Here is a 16,920-nt window from a genome sequence, read left to right as displayed (position 1 = left end):
GCTTGTCTTTCTATTCCTAGACATCCACTGTTCCCCTTATTAGCACTATTATTTGAAAAATGTGAACAATCCACACAAGGCTCAGAAGGCACAACGTCTGCAAGTTTTGATGTAGATATTGAAAACTTTGTTAGGAAGCAGGAGAAGGAAGGAAAACCATTTTTTTGTGAAGATCCAGAAACAGATAATCTAGTAAGTAAAAACATTTTAGATAAGATTTCAATTTATTTATAAAATCTTTATATTTAAAAAAAGTAAATTGATACTGAGAAAACTGAAGTGTGAAATGTCAACTAAAAGAAGTTGAAATTTACAGTCCTTGGTAGCAGCAGACATTCCCTGTCAGTATTACTGACAGAAGCTCCTCCATCACATAGCACATTATCAACTTGGGTAGCTTCTTTTTTTAGATAGTTGTTTGTTTGCAGTTAATCTGTCTGCTTCATGAGACTCTTTTGACATATCAATATGTTTTCCATTGAGTCAGATGTTCTTATTTGTAGGGTTTTGGTAGTTTGCATTTAATTTGCTGTCCTCCTCCACTACTTCCTCAATTCTTTCCATTTTCCTCCTCTCTCCCCACCCACCCAGCTGGGATTTGTGGTTTACATCTCAACAAACCATTTGATTTAATATGGTTGCTTGAAAGAGCCCTGATTGGCTCTTTCCTGTGCATGTAGTTCCATAAGTGGAAACTTCATGATATTTTGTGCCTGCTGATTCTGGCAATAGAGGTGCTCCCTGAATATTGAGCTTATCTCCAGAGGCCCTTCTCCTGGTGCCACTGCCATCTGATATGGGGCAGGTAGTGACCAGGCGAAGAACCCATGCAGAGATGCAGCCTGCTTATTGAACTCTCTCCTTTGAGTGAACATCCATTTGTGGAATATGGCTTCTGCCAGGGGCGTAGGAAGTGGGGGTGTGAACCACCCTGGGTGTCATTCCTGAGGGGGTGATAAAATGGCACACCACGGGGGGGGGGGGAGCAGCACTTTCCACGGGGCCTGGCCTGCAGCGTGCCCAGGCCACGCGTCTCTCCTGGGAGTGACATGGTGGCTCGGAGCTGCACACTGCCTAAAATGGCAGTGTGGGGCTTGTGTCCGCCAGATGGACTCCGTGGGCAGCTCGCTGCGCCGCCCCCCTGGGCAGATCGACCCCCCCCCCCGCTCCCCTGGGTCGATCCACCACCGCTCCGGGTGCCAGAGCAGCTAGCTACACCCCTGGCTTCTACTTTCCCCTATCCTTCCACACAGCCTCAAAATCCGCTTCAGATTCTTGGGGCGCGTGGGCAGCTGCAGTGGATAAAGATGAGAAACCAGAAGTCCTGTTGTGCAAGTGGATTTTCATTGTGCTCTTTGTGATTCCTTTTTACTCAGAGCTTTTATTCTTTTATGCCTTTTATGCTTTTAGTGTTGATTACTCCTGATTATTTCCCACTTTTTTGTCTGCCACTGATTGTAGATTGCATCATCTTGTAATTTTATGTTTTAATTATTGTATTTTTATTCCGTAAATGTAAGCCACTCTGAGGCTGCATTTTCTTAACAAGTAAAATAAATTGAGTGGCTGGCTTTGTGCCAAATGCACATCTGATTGTACTTGAGTTGACACTTGAAGATAATGCATATTGCTATTTCTGATCAGCTCAACTACTTATCATATGGAAGTTGGGCATGTGAAAATCTCTGCATGTTGTTCATTATAAAACTTGTAGCCTTGTACAAGAAAAATGGAAAAAAATGCGCTAAATAGGAGGGCTGCATCATACATGATAATCTGCACAAATCAGATCTGTGTCGAAAAATGCATTTACCGTATTTTTCGCCCCATAGGACGCACCGGCCCATAGGACGCACCTAGTTTTTTGGGGGGGAAATAAAGGGAAAAAATTTTATTCCCCCCCCCCCCCAGGTGCGCTGCGCTGCGCTAAGCCCGAAGCTTGGGGCGTGCTGAGCTCAGCGCGTCCCAAGCTTCTGGGTGCTGGCAAGGTCTCCGCTAGCCCTGGGAGAGCCGCGCGGCTGGCAAGGTCTCCGCTACCTGTGGGAGAGCCGCATGGCTTTCCCACGGCTAGCGAAGCGCTGCGCTAATCCCAAAGCTTGGGGCGCGCGGAGCTCAGTGCACCCCAAGCTTCTGGGTGCTTGCAAGGTCTCCGCTAGCCCTGGGAGAGCTGCGCGGCTCTCCCAGGGCTAGCGGAGCGCTGCGCTAATCCCAAAGCTTGGGGCTCGCGGAGCTCAGTGCGCCCCAAGCTTCTGGGTGCCGACAAGGTCTCCGCTAGCCCTGGGAGAGCCGCACGGCTCTCCCAGGGCTAGCGGAGCGCTACACTAATCCCAAAGCTTGGGGCGCGCGGAGCTCAGCGCGCCCCAAGCTTCTGGGTGCTTGCAAGGTCTCTGCTAGATGTGGGAGAGCCGCGCGGCTGTCCCAAGGCTAGCAGAGCGCTGCGCTAATCCCGAAGCTTGGGGCGTGCGGAGCTCAGCACGACCCAAGCTTCTGGGTGCCGGCAAGGTCTCCGCTAGCCCTGGGAGAGCCGCGCGGCTCTCCCACGGCTAGCGGAGCGCTGCGCTAATCCCGAAGCTTGGGGCGTGCTGAGCTCAGCGCGCCCCAAGATTCTGGGTGCCGGCAAGGTCTCCGCTAGCCCTGGGAGAGCCGCGCGGCTCTTCCACGGCTAGGGGAGCGCTGCGCTAATCCCGAAGCTTGGGGCGAGCGGAGCTCAGCACGCCCCAAGCTTCTGGGTGCCGGCAAGGTCTCCGCTAGCCTTGGGAGAGCTGGGTCTCCCACGGCTAGTGGATAGCCTCCTGAAGCCTGGAGAGCGAGAGGGGTCGGTGCGCACCGACACCCCTCGCTCTCCAGGCTTCAGGGAAAGCCTGCATTCGCCCCATAGGACGCACACACATTTCCCCTTCATTTTTGGAGGGGGAAAAGTGCGTCTTATAGGGCGAAAAATACGGTATATAGCCTATACATGCTGTGGGCAGTCCCCAGTTTTGTGGAAGCAATTAACAGTGTAGTTTCCTACATTGAGACAATATCTGGGTAGGAGAAAGCAACAATAATTATAAACCGCCCTGTTGAAAATAAGCAAAAAAAGTAGCTCAAACATATATTGAACAACTTAGCACACTCTAAATGACATATGCAAATGTTTGTTTTCATTAGTTTTTTACTTGTCTCTGAATTCTTTCTCTTTTCCCTCTTTTAGATGGTAAAGGCAATTCAGGTTCTACGAATTCATCTGCTTGAGCTAGAAAAAGTTAATGAGCTCTGTAAGGATTTCTGTAGTCGCTATATTGCCTGTCTGAAAACGAAAATGAACAGTGAAACTCTTCTAAGTGGAGAATCTGGGAGTCCTTATTCACCTGTACAACCCCAGGTACCTTTCATGCAAACTGAAATATATTTTCTTTATTTGATTTATAATCTACGTTATCCCAAAGACTCAGGATAGGTAAGATTAGTTTTTAAAACAAACAAAGAAAGAGCAGATAAAATATAAATTACTATGTTAGTATTGGTTGAATTTGTAAACCATGCAATTTACAAATAGATGATCTGTGACTGGCAAGCTAGCAGTTTTTAAGGATTTGTGATATTGTTAAGATTATAAGATCTCCCTTTTTCTTAGCAGTCACGTACATGGAAATGTAATTCTTAAAGAATGATCATAATCTATCAACTCTTTGTCTGCAGTCCAGCAACTTTAAACATGATAGAGATAGCTTGGATTTGCTGGAGCAGCTGTCTTCATGGAAAGAGTCACCAGAAAATGTGAGCAGTAGAGCAAAAATGACACGATTATCATTGCACCTCTTTGGCACTACCTCCTTAACCTAATTTGGGGGTTGGCTTTGTTCATCTCATTGTAGATAATGGCCCCATCCCAGCAAGTGGTGATTTGTATGTAGAAATAGGGTTCTGTGATTGCTCTCTCATCACATACACAAGGCTTCAGGACATAAAATAAAGCTCCTCACATCCCACAGCCTGCATTCCATGCACATAAGGGCCCAAAAGCTGTGTTATACGAATTCAGATCTCTTGGACTCAGAATTGTTTGCTCTGTTTGGCAGAGTCTGTTATAAGGCCTCAGGTACCTGATACTTTATATGGAGATACCAGACTTTAAGCCTGGAACCATTTGGAAAATATTTGCTCTACCACTGAGCTATGGGCCCTCCTATACATAACACCTATAATGAAAAATGTGTCCATGCAGGCACTCTGTTTTGTTTAATTTATTGGAAAGTGTAAAAAACCAACTGCTACACAGAAGTATTATATTTTTGAAATTGAATTGCTAGTAACTGGAGGAACAGAAGTTTGTAGATAATTTCATATCTTGTTCATTCCCTCTCTTTTCCTTGAACATAAGTCAAAATGCCATCAGAATTGCTATAATTTCAGAGCACACCTCTCAAAACTTTAGCATATGGCTACATTCACCATTCATACCATGAGAGCTCTCCTAGAAGCCAGTCAGACAACATCTGCTCACAAGTTCCATGGCATAAATTAAGTTTATCACGATTAGTATTGAGATACTGGTGTATACTTTTGAACTTCTTCATTGTGTTTCATTGCATCCATCATGCCAGCCCCATGTCAGTGTACTAATTGTAAATTGCATTGTCATCTAGACTTACCTGTAGATTTGGCTGATACCTCAATAAATCAGATAAATTTTAAGTTTGCAAAAGATCCAAAAAGTTCAAATTTTAAGTGCTTAAAACTTTACATTTGCTGCGGAAAACAATGAAATATTGACCATGTTTAATTGTGAGGATTCATGCATTTTTCTAGCATTAACTTTAGAAGGGCTAGAATTTCATCCCCAACAATACAGTGTTATATATATTCTGACTGTACATGTGGTTGCCATATTTTTTTACTTATAACACAGTTCTAAACAAGTCTATTCTGAAGTCCCAATGAGTTCAGTAAGACGTACTTCCAGGTAATAGGGTTGCAGCCATAAGCAAATTTGCATAAACTTTTTTTTTTTTAAATGTTGGGATATTCTAAATTATTGTAGAATAACAATTCCTAAATATGTAGTGCATTGACTAAAATTTATCAATTGTCTTTTTTACAAGCACTTTGATTACAGTAGCATGTGACTAGCCTAATATTAAATGGGATAAGCACTGTCAGCTGGGTTACTTCTGATCCAGAATTTGCATATCTGTTCTATATTCTGATAGGCGGTCCAATGTGGAGAAGAAAACCCACACTTGGAAAACCAAATATAAATGCAACATACTGTCAAACTGAAATATCTAGGTTATTTACCACCTCCTTTCATTGAATTTCCTTCTCATACTAGTTTCATCACTGTTTTTGATCATACTGGTTGGTAGTGATGACATCATCATTATCCTCATCGGGTTTATGTTTTGAACATCTTATATTTGGTACAGTACCATTTTAACTTAAAGTGACAGGAGCATCCTTTGTTATAAGTTCATGTAATTTTTGTTGTTTACTATTTCTAGCCAATTCAAAGTGCCATCACAGGTACACTCAGTCCCCAGGGGATTATGGTACCTGCATCAGCCTTGCAGCAGGGAAATGTAACTATGGCAACCGTTGCAGGTAGGAAGCACTGAATAAAAATTCAAACACTGCGCTCATCGTAGATGTAGTTTGTGTCTGTTAAGTGACTAAGAAAAGGAATTCTTAAGATGATTTTTTGATTACTATGTTTATATGTCGCCTTTCTGCCTGTGTAGTCAAGGTCATTTACAATTTAAAATAATGGCATATAAGCAGGTAGGCATGGTATAAAAAATGGGGGGGTAGGGAAAGGATGAGGAAAATGAGAACATTCAATACAAATGCATACAAAATAACTGATAAAATGACCAGGTTGACTGAAGCAGACAGTTATGGGAGGGAGGGAGCCAAACCAATGAAATGGGCCATGTTTATGGCTCTCCTATTGAAGCAGCCGTGTGGAATGTTTGTTTTATTAAGTTTTTTGTATCCTCATTTTTATTTTTCTGTTGTGAGTAGCCGTGGGATCTTTGGATAAAGGGCAGTATGCAAATTTAATAAGTAATAATAATAATGGCTGCTGATGAAAACATTATTATTTTATATTATTCAAATACAAATTATTATGCAACTAGCTGGCCTAGCATCTTCACAATAATGGCTGCATGGAAAGGTGAATCAAATGCAATTGTCTATTCTTCTTTTTTTAAAAAAACAACAACAAGCTTATGTAAAATGATAGCGAAGTTAAAATTATAGCGAAGTTTTAAAGTAAGTTTTGTGTGTTGTGTAAATAGTTTATTGTTTTCTTTGTTTAATGACATCTATATGAAAATGTTATCATCATACTGTGCCTTTGCTGTAGTGTAATATTGCTATAATATTCTTTTAAGGTGGTACGGTGTATCAGCCAGTGACTGTGGTCACACCTCAAGGTCAAGTAGTGACACAAGCTTTGTCACCTGGAACCATCAGGATCCAGAATTCACAGGTTTGTTTTATATTATAAGCATTTTTAGTGAAATATTTTAAAAACCATGGTAATATTATGGTGTGTTACTAACTGCCTGCTAATTCTGAATCTCTGTGCAGCTCCAGTTACAATTAAACCAAGATTTAAGCATCTTGCATCAAGATGACGGGTCATCAAAAAATAAGAGAGGAGTTCTTCCAAAGCATGCTACAAATGTGATGAGGTCTTGGCTTTTCCAGCACATAGGGGTAAGGTTGATCACAGTGATTTGGGAATCACTACTGTTCTGATCATTTCTGCTGGTATGTGCATGAGGGGGATATGTTTTGGCAAAATCTGAAGCTTTTAACTACCTACTCAGAATATATTAACTTGGTATTTAGAGTTGAATCAGGCTCAAATTCAGTAGATGTCTATTATATAACCTTGTGATATTAAATTTTATAGATATTTTTGGTTTTATTACATCATGCTGAGGATTTTTTTTTAATCCTGTGCTCCCTTGAACAGTAGTCCTTTGAGGGATATATTTATATCTCTGTTAATCTGAACAGTTCCTAGGGGGCTAGAATACAGTAGCATGTTTCTTTGTGCAGATTGCCTTACTAAATGCACTCCACACTCTCAAAAGGGGCCTCAGACAAACGTTTTTACAGGTTTTCTTCTTAATTTGCATGTTATATGTACTTTTGTAAAGAATTCAGTCCCTTTGGCTGAATGTTTTTGGAGGTAGGGGAAGAACGCTCAACAGGAATGCTCCACAGTCCATCTACTCGTGATCAAATTTATTATACTCAATCCCCTCAAATTGTACTGTTTAGGCAGTAGTATTTTCAGCTCTAGCAGATAGAGCAATATATGTAACAAGCTACCAGTGCTGGTGGCTTCATCCAAAGGTATTAAAATAGCTTGAACTTTCTGCATGGCTAAATGTAATATGTGGTCCAGTATTCCCTTTTGAACTGTACTGCATAACATCTTATGATACTAAAAGGAGACAAAAATGGGTCTGTATTATTTCTTAACAGTTCCTGATAAATTACTAGAATTACTGTACTTAGTACATTATAGATAGTACTAGAAATAGCTATGTTTCTCTTGTAGATTTTTAATTGGTAATGCTTTTATTTAACTCCACACGGTATTTCATCCCTACCATATGACACAATGTGATAAATCCAGCTTTATCACATGCTGTGTTCCCAAAGGATCATGCCATCTAGCAAGGACAGCTGAGAGAATAATCCCCTCCCCCACATGGACATTTAAGGATAAAGTTATATTGTTAATTCTTTTTTAAAAAATCATGTAGTGGTCAACCTGGTTAACATTTGAACGTTGATGTTGACGCCCTTTCTGGCTTTCTTTTAGGTTTCATGACTTCACTGGATATTAGATTTGCATAGAGCTAGGTTAAAGATGTTCTGAAGCTAGCACTTGCCTTCTTTTTTCCTGGGAGGGAATGTTTTTTATTGCATCCATTTAAATAATAAATGCTTGACAGTTTACTATCTACTTCTTCTGTTACTGTGCTAAGCATTTTAATAATCTCAGTTTATATTGCACCCAATTACTAATTGTCTTATCAGTTATGCCTAAACAGGGCCAGTAACTGTCAATGGATCAGGGATATCAGCAAAGATTGCTCTGCCAGCTAATATGCTGAAAAGATAGGGAATTTAAATTTTCTGTGAGAATTCGGGGGGGGGGGAATACATTCATTACATCTGGGGGAAACTGGCTAGTTTATTTTATGATTTCATAAAACTTAATATAGCAACAAAAAATTGAGGCTAATTTTTTATTTTTTTTAAGTAAAGAGTAAAAAGAGTTTGGAGATCCCTGCAGGTGACAGAATCCTTGAAGTTATTGTAGATTTCCTTTCCCTTGCAGTCTTTTTCAATTCCTTACCTGTGAATAAATTTTTTCTGGGAACTAGCGCCAGAGACTAGAAATTGGAGTACTAGGGATGAGAATGCGTTGGTTTTTGTAATAGCAGTGAGTATTTTAAGTTCACAGAAGTAGGAGTCTAAATAATAATGTTGCTTTCATTATTAGAGTAATAAATTATTATCTGTAATCAGTGTCATAAAATCAACATATTACATAAAACAATGAAAATTTCAATCTACACATATGAAATCATTGTGACGTGTGTTGTCAAAAATTAGTTTATCTGGTCAGAAATTATCTAATTAGCATAGAATTAATCCCACACTAAATTGTATTCCTTTTGCTTTATGGTTGCAGATTTTTGCATTGTGCTTATTGCATATCTTTAAGAGTCAAAAAGTAAGTTTTTATACCTTTTCCATCCCCCTTCCTGTCTGTAGCATCCATATCCAACAGAGGATGAGAAAAAACAGATAGCAGCACAAACCAATCTGACATTACTTCAGGTTAACAACTGGTAAGAAACAACGAATATGCCATTTTTTGTGTTACAAAATTCACCTATATTGAAAAGTCACATAGAAATATATAGCATTTTCCTTTGGGCTGCTATGTAAAGCTAAAACTGGACGGGATTGATGTAGGACAAAGGTGGTCATGGGTCAGATCCTTACTGGAATCATCCTTCACAAGTGAGTATGCCACATGATTGACCAGGTGTGTTGTCTTGCCCAGCTCTGAGAATCCCTTGTGCAGGACTTGCATTTTGGTACCACTTTATCAGGCCCATGTTCTGTGCTTTGGGAAGATCCGAACAAAGGGCTGGCAAAGTGATTGTTTCCCCACTCCTCTCCTTTGACAGGACAGGAGAAACAAGGAGCACCCGGACCAAGCAGAATCACCCTCCCTTCACATTGACTAATGTTGTGTGGAGGCGATTCTGCTAAGCACTGAATTTCAGTATGCCAGAAAGCTCCCTGCAGGGAACTCTCTACCACACCCAAAGGCAGCAGAATCATACTCCCTTTGTATCAGTCAAGTGTGTGTGTGTGTGTGTGTGTGTGTGTGTGTGTTCCTGCTCAGCACTGGGCTTGGGTATAGAGAATCTGATTTTATGGATGTCTTCATAAGATTAATTTTTGGTCATTTTAGGTTTATCAATGCTAGAAGACGAATTCTTCAGCCAATGTTGGACTCCAGCTGTTCTGAAACTCCAAAAACAAAGAAGAAAACAGCTCAAAACCGACCAGTTCAAAGGTTCTGGCCAGACTCCATTGCATCAGGAGTAGCTCAGCATCAATCAAATGAACTTACAATGTCAGACGGTGAGCAGATTCCTCAGCTTTATTTATTTATTTACTCTTTGCAAACTGGATGTTTTAGAGACTCTCCTGAGCCTGTCAGACAATTTTGCAAACAGTTTGTATGAATGAAAGGGGTGCAATCTCTCTAGTAAACATAATCCCTTGACGTAAATGGATTTCAGAGCAATTCTAACCCCCAACTTGAAGCACTGCTGCTCACACTGTTGAAGGCAGACCAGTTGGGGGCCAGTTTCCTCTTCTGCCGTGCCAGCTCCAGGCTGGTGCAGCAGGGGGTGGGTCTGAATTGGGCCTCTTTTCTGGCAGTTGGCCTGCTGAGGATCCATCAGATTCATCCCCAGCCCTGCTTCAGCACTGGAGCACCCTGTTTGGGCAGTGGGAATACTGCTGGAGGTAACTGCCCAATCAGCTATGCTTTCAGCATATGTCTCTGCAGCCAGTGGAGCCCACCAGAGCCAAGTAGATGGACACCTCTACCCAGCTGTAGCTCCCTCCATCAGCACTGATCAGGCAATTAGGAACATGACCTTAGCATAGCAGCAGTTCTTCATGGATCACATGATCCATGTGCCAAATTGAATTATTTTGCCCTCCATTCATATAAACAAAGGTCTGTAATGGCTCAATGTGGTTAAACATGCCTGTGTCTGGTACACACTTTCAGCCTCACACATGTTTATTCAGAAGCAAGTTCCACTTTGTTCACTGGGGCTTGTCCTCAAGGAATTGTATATAGAATTGTAGCCTTAAAAGTTAACAGCTTTGGGATTGCTTTTCATTGGCTGCCCAATTTTAAAAGTACAAACCTACTGTTTATTAAGATAAATGAGAAATGTGTTCCAAGATGCTCAAAACTCAGAAATCTCAATAGTGTAGACTAAAACTTTTTCAAAATTACTTGTATGGGGAAAGATAATTCAAATAGCTTATTCAACTTTCATTCACTTTTAATTTTTAGATCTTTGGCTTTCATTAATAGGTTTTTCAGACTAAGAACTGTGGATTTTGTAAAAGAATTGAATTGTTGTTCCAACTGGACCCTTGTTTTTCCTCCCCATTCTCAGGAGCAGTTGTAACAATTACAGCCCCAGTCAACATGAATGTAGACAGTCTGCAATCTCTTTCGTCTGATGGTACTACTTTGGCTGTTCAACAAGTCATGATGGCAGGGCAAAGTGAGGATGAATCTGTGGACAGCACTGAAGATGATGGAGCAGACCTCTCAACCACAAACATCAGTGGGCTGGTCTTGGATAACAGTGATTCTCTGCAATAGGAAGCAAGAGAATCTGGCCTAAATATATAGGAAAAACAATAGACTGACTGACTTTTTATAGTTTGCACAGCAAACATTTTACACAAGTTTTATTTCTAATATGTTTTATATGTAGATATAGAAGAGTGCACTTTTTGTATTTCATAGTCGGCTTAAAGAGTGTCTTTACAGGTGCAGCAACTTCTTTCAAATGTGTTGTTTTTGGTTTTGGTTTTGAAATTCTAGTAATTTAAGAGAGAGAGAAAAAAAACATAATCACCCCATTATTTTCTCAGGGTAATTTTTTCACTCACAAAATTGATCCCAGATTCCCCTAATAAGGGAATGGGGGGGTCATGGGACTGCAGTCCTGGGGGAAAGATGATGGATGCCTCGCGGGTGAGTTAATTTTACATTAGCATGGGTTTAAATATATACCCATCACACAATCATCATCTTACTCAATGGTTGCTGTTGTCTATCATCATCTCTGCTGCAGTTTTGTGACATATGAAATTGCCCTGGTGGGAGAATTTGAAAGTACTTCAGTCTCCTGGAGAGTTATGCAATTAGTCCTGTCATTTTAAGATTACTCTAGGTGGTTTAACAATGTAAATGTAAAGCATGTCAGACTAGTGTTTGGGATTTGTTTATGAAGTTAGCCATGTAGATTTGAAAGATGCTTCTGCACCTTAAAAAAAACCTGCCAGTCTGAAATGGGCAACAAAACACATAAAAGAAAGTGGAAACATGTGAGTCAGTAACGAATGTATGGCATTTAAAATGAACTTAATTTCTCATTTAGTTGTTCGGTGGAAACCCTAGATTCTCCCTGTACCTTTGGAATTTGTCACTGACACAGCTGCTACTTGTCGTTTTATCCACCTGCCCTGTGGCATGCTGGAATCCTACTTGAAATATGTGGGGTTGAGATGGCGGGGAGGGCAACAAAGGAAGTGGAATGGGCAAAAGAAGCAGTGTCCCAATTCAGTGGTAGATTTAATGGTACAAGGGGGATTTCTGGATTGCAACTTAGCAGCTCTACTCATAGCTAGTGAGTCTGTTCATAATTTGCTATAAAACACTTATTTTTACCTTATCAGGTTATTGGAGTAAAATATTTTTATAAATTCTCTAAGAATTGGGATGATGACTGTATTGAGCATGAGAAAAATGTTTAGTACTCCTATTTGGAAGGTTATGAAAACAGTCCAAATTGAATAAAAATGCCTATGTCATATTCTATGGATCTCTGCTATCCCATAGTGGTACAGCCTATTGTGGCATAAAGTGGTGATGTGAGAAGGACCCAGTCCTTAATGGGGTCTTGGTTATTGTTAAGCATTGATTTGTATTCCGTATCAACTAATGTTACATTCCAGTCTATATCGAAACCTGTTTCTCAAGCGATTTGATAAATCGGTATTCATAGGGAGTAAAAACCCACAATCTTGCCTTATAATCAAGATAAAATCTATAGCAGTACACACTTCACACCTGTTGAAAGAACATGGATATTAGCCTCTGAACTGCGATACATCTTTCCCCCGCACTATTGCCTCTTCTCAATTGTTTGTTGTTTTTATAGCCAAAGTATGTGATAAGGTTAAGATAAAAATGAATTTCTCAAGCACAACCTTACTTGCACAATCTCAACAATGCTTCAACATACTAACTATACCATTCAGCACTCAAAAATAGTGATGATAAATTAGCCTTCACCATAAATGTCATTAGCTCCCCACCCCATACCTCTTGAATTTGTTTATAGTCTTGTGTGTAGTGCCGTTGACACTACTGGGAGTTCGTATTTTCCCATTGCTTGCTTTAGATAATAGGCCCTGGGGGCTTGGTTAGCTATTTGGAGGAACTGGGTGACGTTATCTGCACCAACAAAATCCAGATTTATCTCTAGCTGAATGTGATAAATTAACTTGGTTGGAAGTCCTGATTCTACGAAGCCTTCAAAGAATTTGTTTCCCTGGGGTTTTTGGGTGGGCTTTAAAAAGAGTTGGCACCTTTCAACAAGCCCTATTTTCCTGTATAGGTAAGTATGAAGTTGGGAAGAACAAATTACATTTTTATTCTGTTACCTCTAGGCTATATCAGACCCAATCCAAATGTTATGGTGACAGCATGGCTCTATTTACTTGATAGAGGTTCTTTTACAATCCATAATCAATTTCCCAAAAACATGGCCTGGGTGAGTAATGTCTCTACACCATCATTATTTGTCTGTCCAGGTAGCTTAGCACTGGTATAGACAGCACAAGATCTGAGATGTTATGTTAACCATCCCCTACTATACAGAAGTGTTGTTTTTTTTCATTGACAACCACACTACTACAATTAATGCTAAAATAGACCCACTTTACAGAGTACATGTCTTATTTTTATCTCATATTCCACAGGTACTCTCCTGACCACCAGATAAGCAAGGCAGCAGACAGAGGTTGACAAGAGTGCTGTGATCTCCTCACAAGGGGAGGAAAAATACAGCCTTAGAAAGCTACGAATACAAAGCAAGGGGACAGCTGAGAGATGACAACCTTAGATCAAGAATGTACTGAAACGCTTTGCATAAAGCCTAGATAGACACCACACTCACTTTTACAGTTGTGTGAAAGTTGGGCTAACCCATAATTTCTCTTTCATGCTTTTTGAAATTTTCTGAAGAGTGTTAAGATGTGAAAAAATGTTTACAAGAGGTTTGTTTGGGGAAACGTTTGTATAATGTAGCAAGTTTATATAGGAATAATACCAGGCCTCATTAAAACCACAACATTTAAACACCACCATTGAAAGAGCTAATGAAATGCAACGAACATTTGTGCATCTGAACGTACCATAGCTCAATGGTAGTCTGTTCATTGTGTTTTATTGGCTTTAAAATAGTTACCTAAGATAACACCCTTTCTTGACTTTTTTCAGTAGCACTTCATACCCCTTTTTTTTCTTATACAAAAACGTTTCCCTGTTTTAGCTGCATATTTCCACTCTCTCTTCCAGATATTAGAAAGTGTTAGCAAGAGAAAGACCCAAAGCAACATTTTCTTTTCATTTTTAAAACACCTAGACTCGAAATGCTTGTAATGTAATTCAGAGCAAAAGCAGGCTTTCTGAAAGTGTAAAGGGGATTTGGGGCAAAGGCATGTAGAATGGAGTACCCAAGACATATTTGCAGGTGGTAGATTGTGGCCATTTTAAGTACAAGACAGAGGGCAGTTGCAGCTCACACTTGGATCTGCTGTCACCCTTTTGGGTCCGTCCCCCCCAGTTTGGGCTCTAGGGATTAAAACCACTGTGATGGGCTACCTGCATGCAAACAGTTTACTGTGCAAAGTATTTTCCACATGACATGAGTTTATATTGGCCGCTGTATGCCCTTTTAAAATACAAAGCAGCCAAATGCTGTTGAATTTCAAAGAGAGGCCTCCCCTGTATGCAGCCTTATTTAACAAAAGGAAACCAAACCATTCTTCATTTATTTCATAGCCTCTGAAGTATATATTTTAATGTTAAATTCATTTGCACATGTCTGTTCTCACAGCCATGGTTAACAGATCTAGAAATGTCAAATTTGGAGCATGCCAGCTAGTAACTAATATGCTGTGACTTCACATTAAGCAAATCATCAGTATCTTTGGTTTGATGATTCTGGGTTTGAACTCCAACTTTCTGCTCAGTTCTGGACATGGGTCTTCTACCCTTCAGCACAAGCAAATTCTTGATATACCTGAAACTGGGAGGTGGCAAATGCTCTGCCTTTCCTTGCTGAGTTGTGTTTTTGTTTAGTTTCATTGCAGTTGGTTGGAACAGTTATAACAGCACTGAGCTAGAAATTGCAGCTCTGCCCAGATACCTTGAAACTTTCTCTTATCCACAGAAATGTTTGGAAAAGCATTGCTGGACTTAAGAAAATTTTAAACCCTTCAAAACTTGATATCCAAATACATGCGAGCTAAGTAATCATTTTCAATCATCACATTAGATGAATGAGTGTAGTTTATTTTGATGTGTCTTTAAATGGTGCTATTATTTATGACTGGTGTATGTATTGGCATCCTTCTCCTGAGATAGTAAACTGATCTACCAAAAGAGAATGGTATTCTAGTTTTACTCCAAGTCGAACTTTATGAAATGAGTAGACCTACCTAAGTCATCATGTCCTTACCTTCAGCAGGTCTCCTTTGAGTAAAACTCAGTTGAATGCCGCACACGGTTAAGAAAAATAAACTGCAGTAGGTGTCCAGAACTAGCTGTATGCTTGCTATGCCATTAATGTGCAAAAAACAGGGCAGAAGGCTTGAGCTGTGTTTTTGGGATAGCACTGTAGCCTGGCCATGTATGGTCAAAAGGACATGTTTTAAAAATTCTTGTAGTACAAGAGAAAGGTACAAAAGATGTATTGGGATTTCCAGTTCAACTGTAGGAAAGTTAGTATCACTTTAATGAGGTAGTATCTCTACAAAGGAACCCAGAAGTGGACCACTAATCCAGGATTCATGATGAGATTCAGGCTGCATCAGCCAATCATGGTGTGTTTAATTACATGCATCACATTTGATAGAAATGTGCTAAGCATCCATTTCTCAATACTTAATGTGCTTTACTTTCTCTTTGAAACATATTGGATGTTACTGATGATTGGAATGCCATTACAAGTGGAAGTAGATTGTGTTTACCAAACCCAAATTACATTTTCTTAAACTTGTTTATCATTTTGAGGAGACTTTTGCTTCAGTGACAACTAGAAAAGGCTTTTGACTGTGTGTGTGGTTCCACCTCATTCATATGCCCACTCCTTCGGATTGTGGCTATTATATAGGTCAATGACAACTGCTTTTACAAGTGCTTGTCTGCCTGTGATAACAGCATTATACAAAGTAGACTCTTTATAGCATATTTAAATATTGGTTTGTTGATGCAGGAAATACAAAGGAAAGCACGCTAGACTTTGAGGTCCATAACCTACGTAGGATGAATGATTATGGGTTTTGTCTGCAAAATAAGTCATTGGAGCCCCATTTCTAAAAAAAAGTTATAGTATCTAATCCTTATGTTTTGGGTACTTGGCATTTGTTAGAGTCTGTGCATTTTGGCAGAGAGAAAAAACATGTCTTCAGTTGTATCAGGAAATATTTTATCTTCATAATTGACAATCTTTAAAATCTAAACTCTGATAAACTTAGTTGTTCAGTTTGTTTTGTCATTTAATGAAATATTTGAACCAGCATGGCAAAATAATTATGATTCATCAATGTGTTTTACATGAAACCTCTGAACTCAAAGCATGATTTCTTCACTTTGTGTTTTAAAAGTAAAGTTTCACATTGCTTTAATTAAGGTCAATTGTCACATTACTGTGTTCCTGTTTCAATACTCTATAATGCAGATATCAATTTTGTTTTTCTTTTGTACATCAGTTTTGTTTGGAAATCCTTCCCCAGGTCTTTAAGTTGGAAAATATTTTGCATGTTTCTTTACACAAGTCTTTATTTAGATTATGGGAGCAAAAATGCAACATTCTTACTGATCTGGGAATGTTGTGTTTTTAATTGTAGACAAGCTTAACGAAAAGCTATGCAATGAATTAGTTCAAAATATTTTCTCTTTGTTTTTCTGAAATAAAAGTGAAAGGGATATCAAACATTTAAGTCCTTTAAAAAGACCATTTAGAAGGTCCTACCCCATCCCAAGCTAGTTTTTTTAAAAATTTCCAGTTAGGGTCATAATAGGGCAATCTTACACATATCTACTCAGAAGTTAAGCCCCAGTGAGTTTGATGACACCACCTGGTGATTGTGTATGATTTCAGGCACAATATTTGGAGAATACTGACTCCCAAGAGAAATGGTAGTAGCTATGTGGATAAAATATTGAAACAAAATACTCTTATGGGGCCTGTTACTAAGATACTTGAGAGTCACTGCTTACTGAACGTTCGTGCAGATGCAGCACTGAGAATCAAATGCCCTTGCTTTTAAAAT

At 39.7% G+C, this 16,920-nt stretch overlaps 1 protein-coding gene across 8 annotated transcripts in view; it reads left to right on the top strand.

Moving 5' to 3' along the window:
* PKNOX1 (PBX/knotted 1 homeobox 1) overlaps window positions 1-16,276 on the top strand; it is a 28,800-nt gene extending 12,524 nt beyond the window's left edge. For 5 of the 8 annotated variants that reach the window (XM_083735066.1, XM_083735067.1, XM_083735069.1 and 2 more), the window contains 8 exons: window positions 21-192; window positions 3,197-3,367; window positions 5,487-5,586; window positions 6,381-6,478; window positions 6,580-6,708; window positions 8,794-8,870; window positions 9,506-9,678; window positions 10,740-16,276. In XM_083735066.1, the coding sequence (XP_083591192.1) occupies window positions 21-192; window positions 3,197-3,367; window positions 5,487-5,586; window positions 6,381-6,478; window positions 6,580-6,708; window positions 8,794-8,870; window positions 9,506-9,678; window positions 10,740-10,951 (1,132 nt within the window). In that variant the 3' untranslated portion in view covers window positions 10,952-16,276. Of the gene's footprint in view, window positions 1-20; window positions 193-3,196; window positions 3,368-3,684; window positions 3,763-5,486; window positions 5,587-6,380; window positions 6,479-6,579; window positions 6,709-8,793; window positions 8,871-9,505; window positions 9,679-10,739 lie in introns of all 8 variants that reach the window. The other 3 variants (XM_083735065.1, XM_083735064.1, XM_083735063.1) reach the window with 1 other exon arrangement.
* Window positions 16,277-16,920: the final 644 nt, after the last annotated feature.

This window comes from Podarcis gaigeae, assembly GCF_964106915.1.
Source record: "Podarcis gaigeae genome assembly, chromosome: 4".
NCBI classification, from domain to species: Eukaryota; Metazoa; Chordata; class Lepidosauria; order Squamata; family Lacertidae; genus Podarcis; species Podarcis gaigeae.
This window is presented reverse-complemented; position numbering and strand designations above follow the sequence as displayed.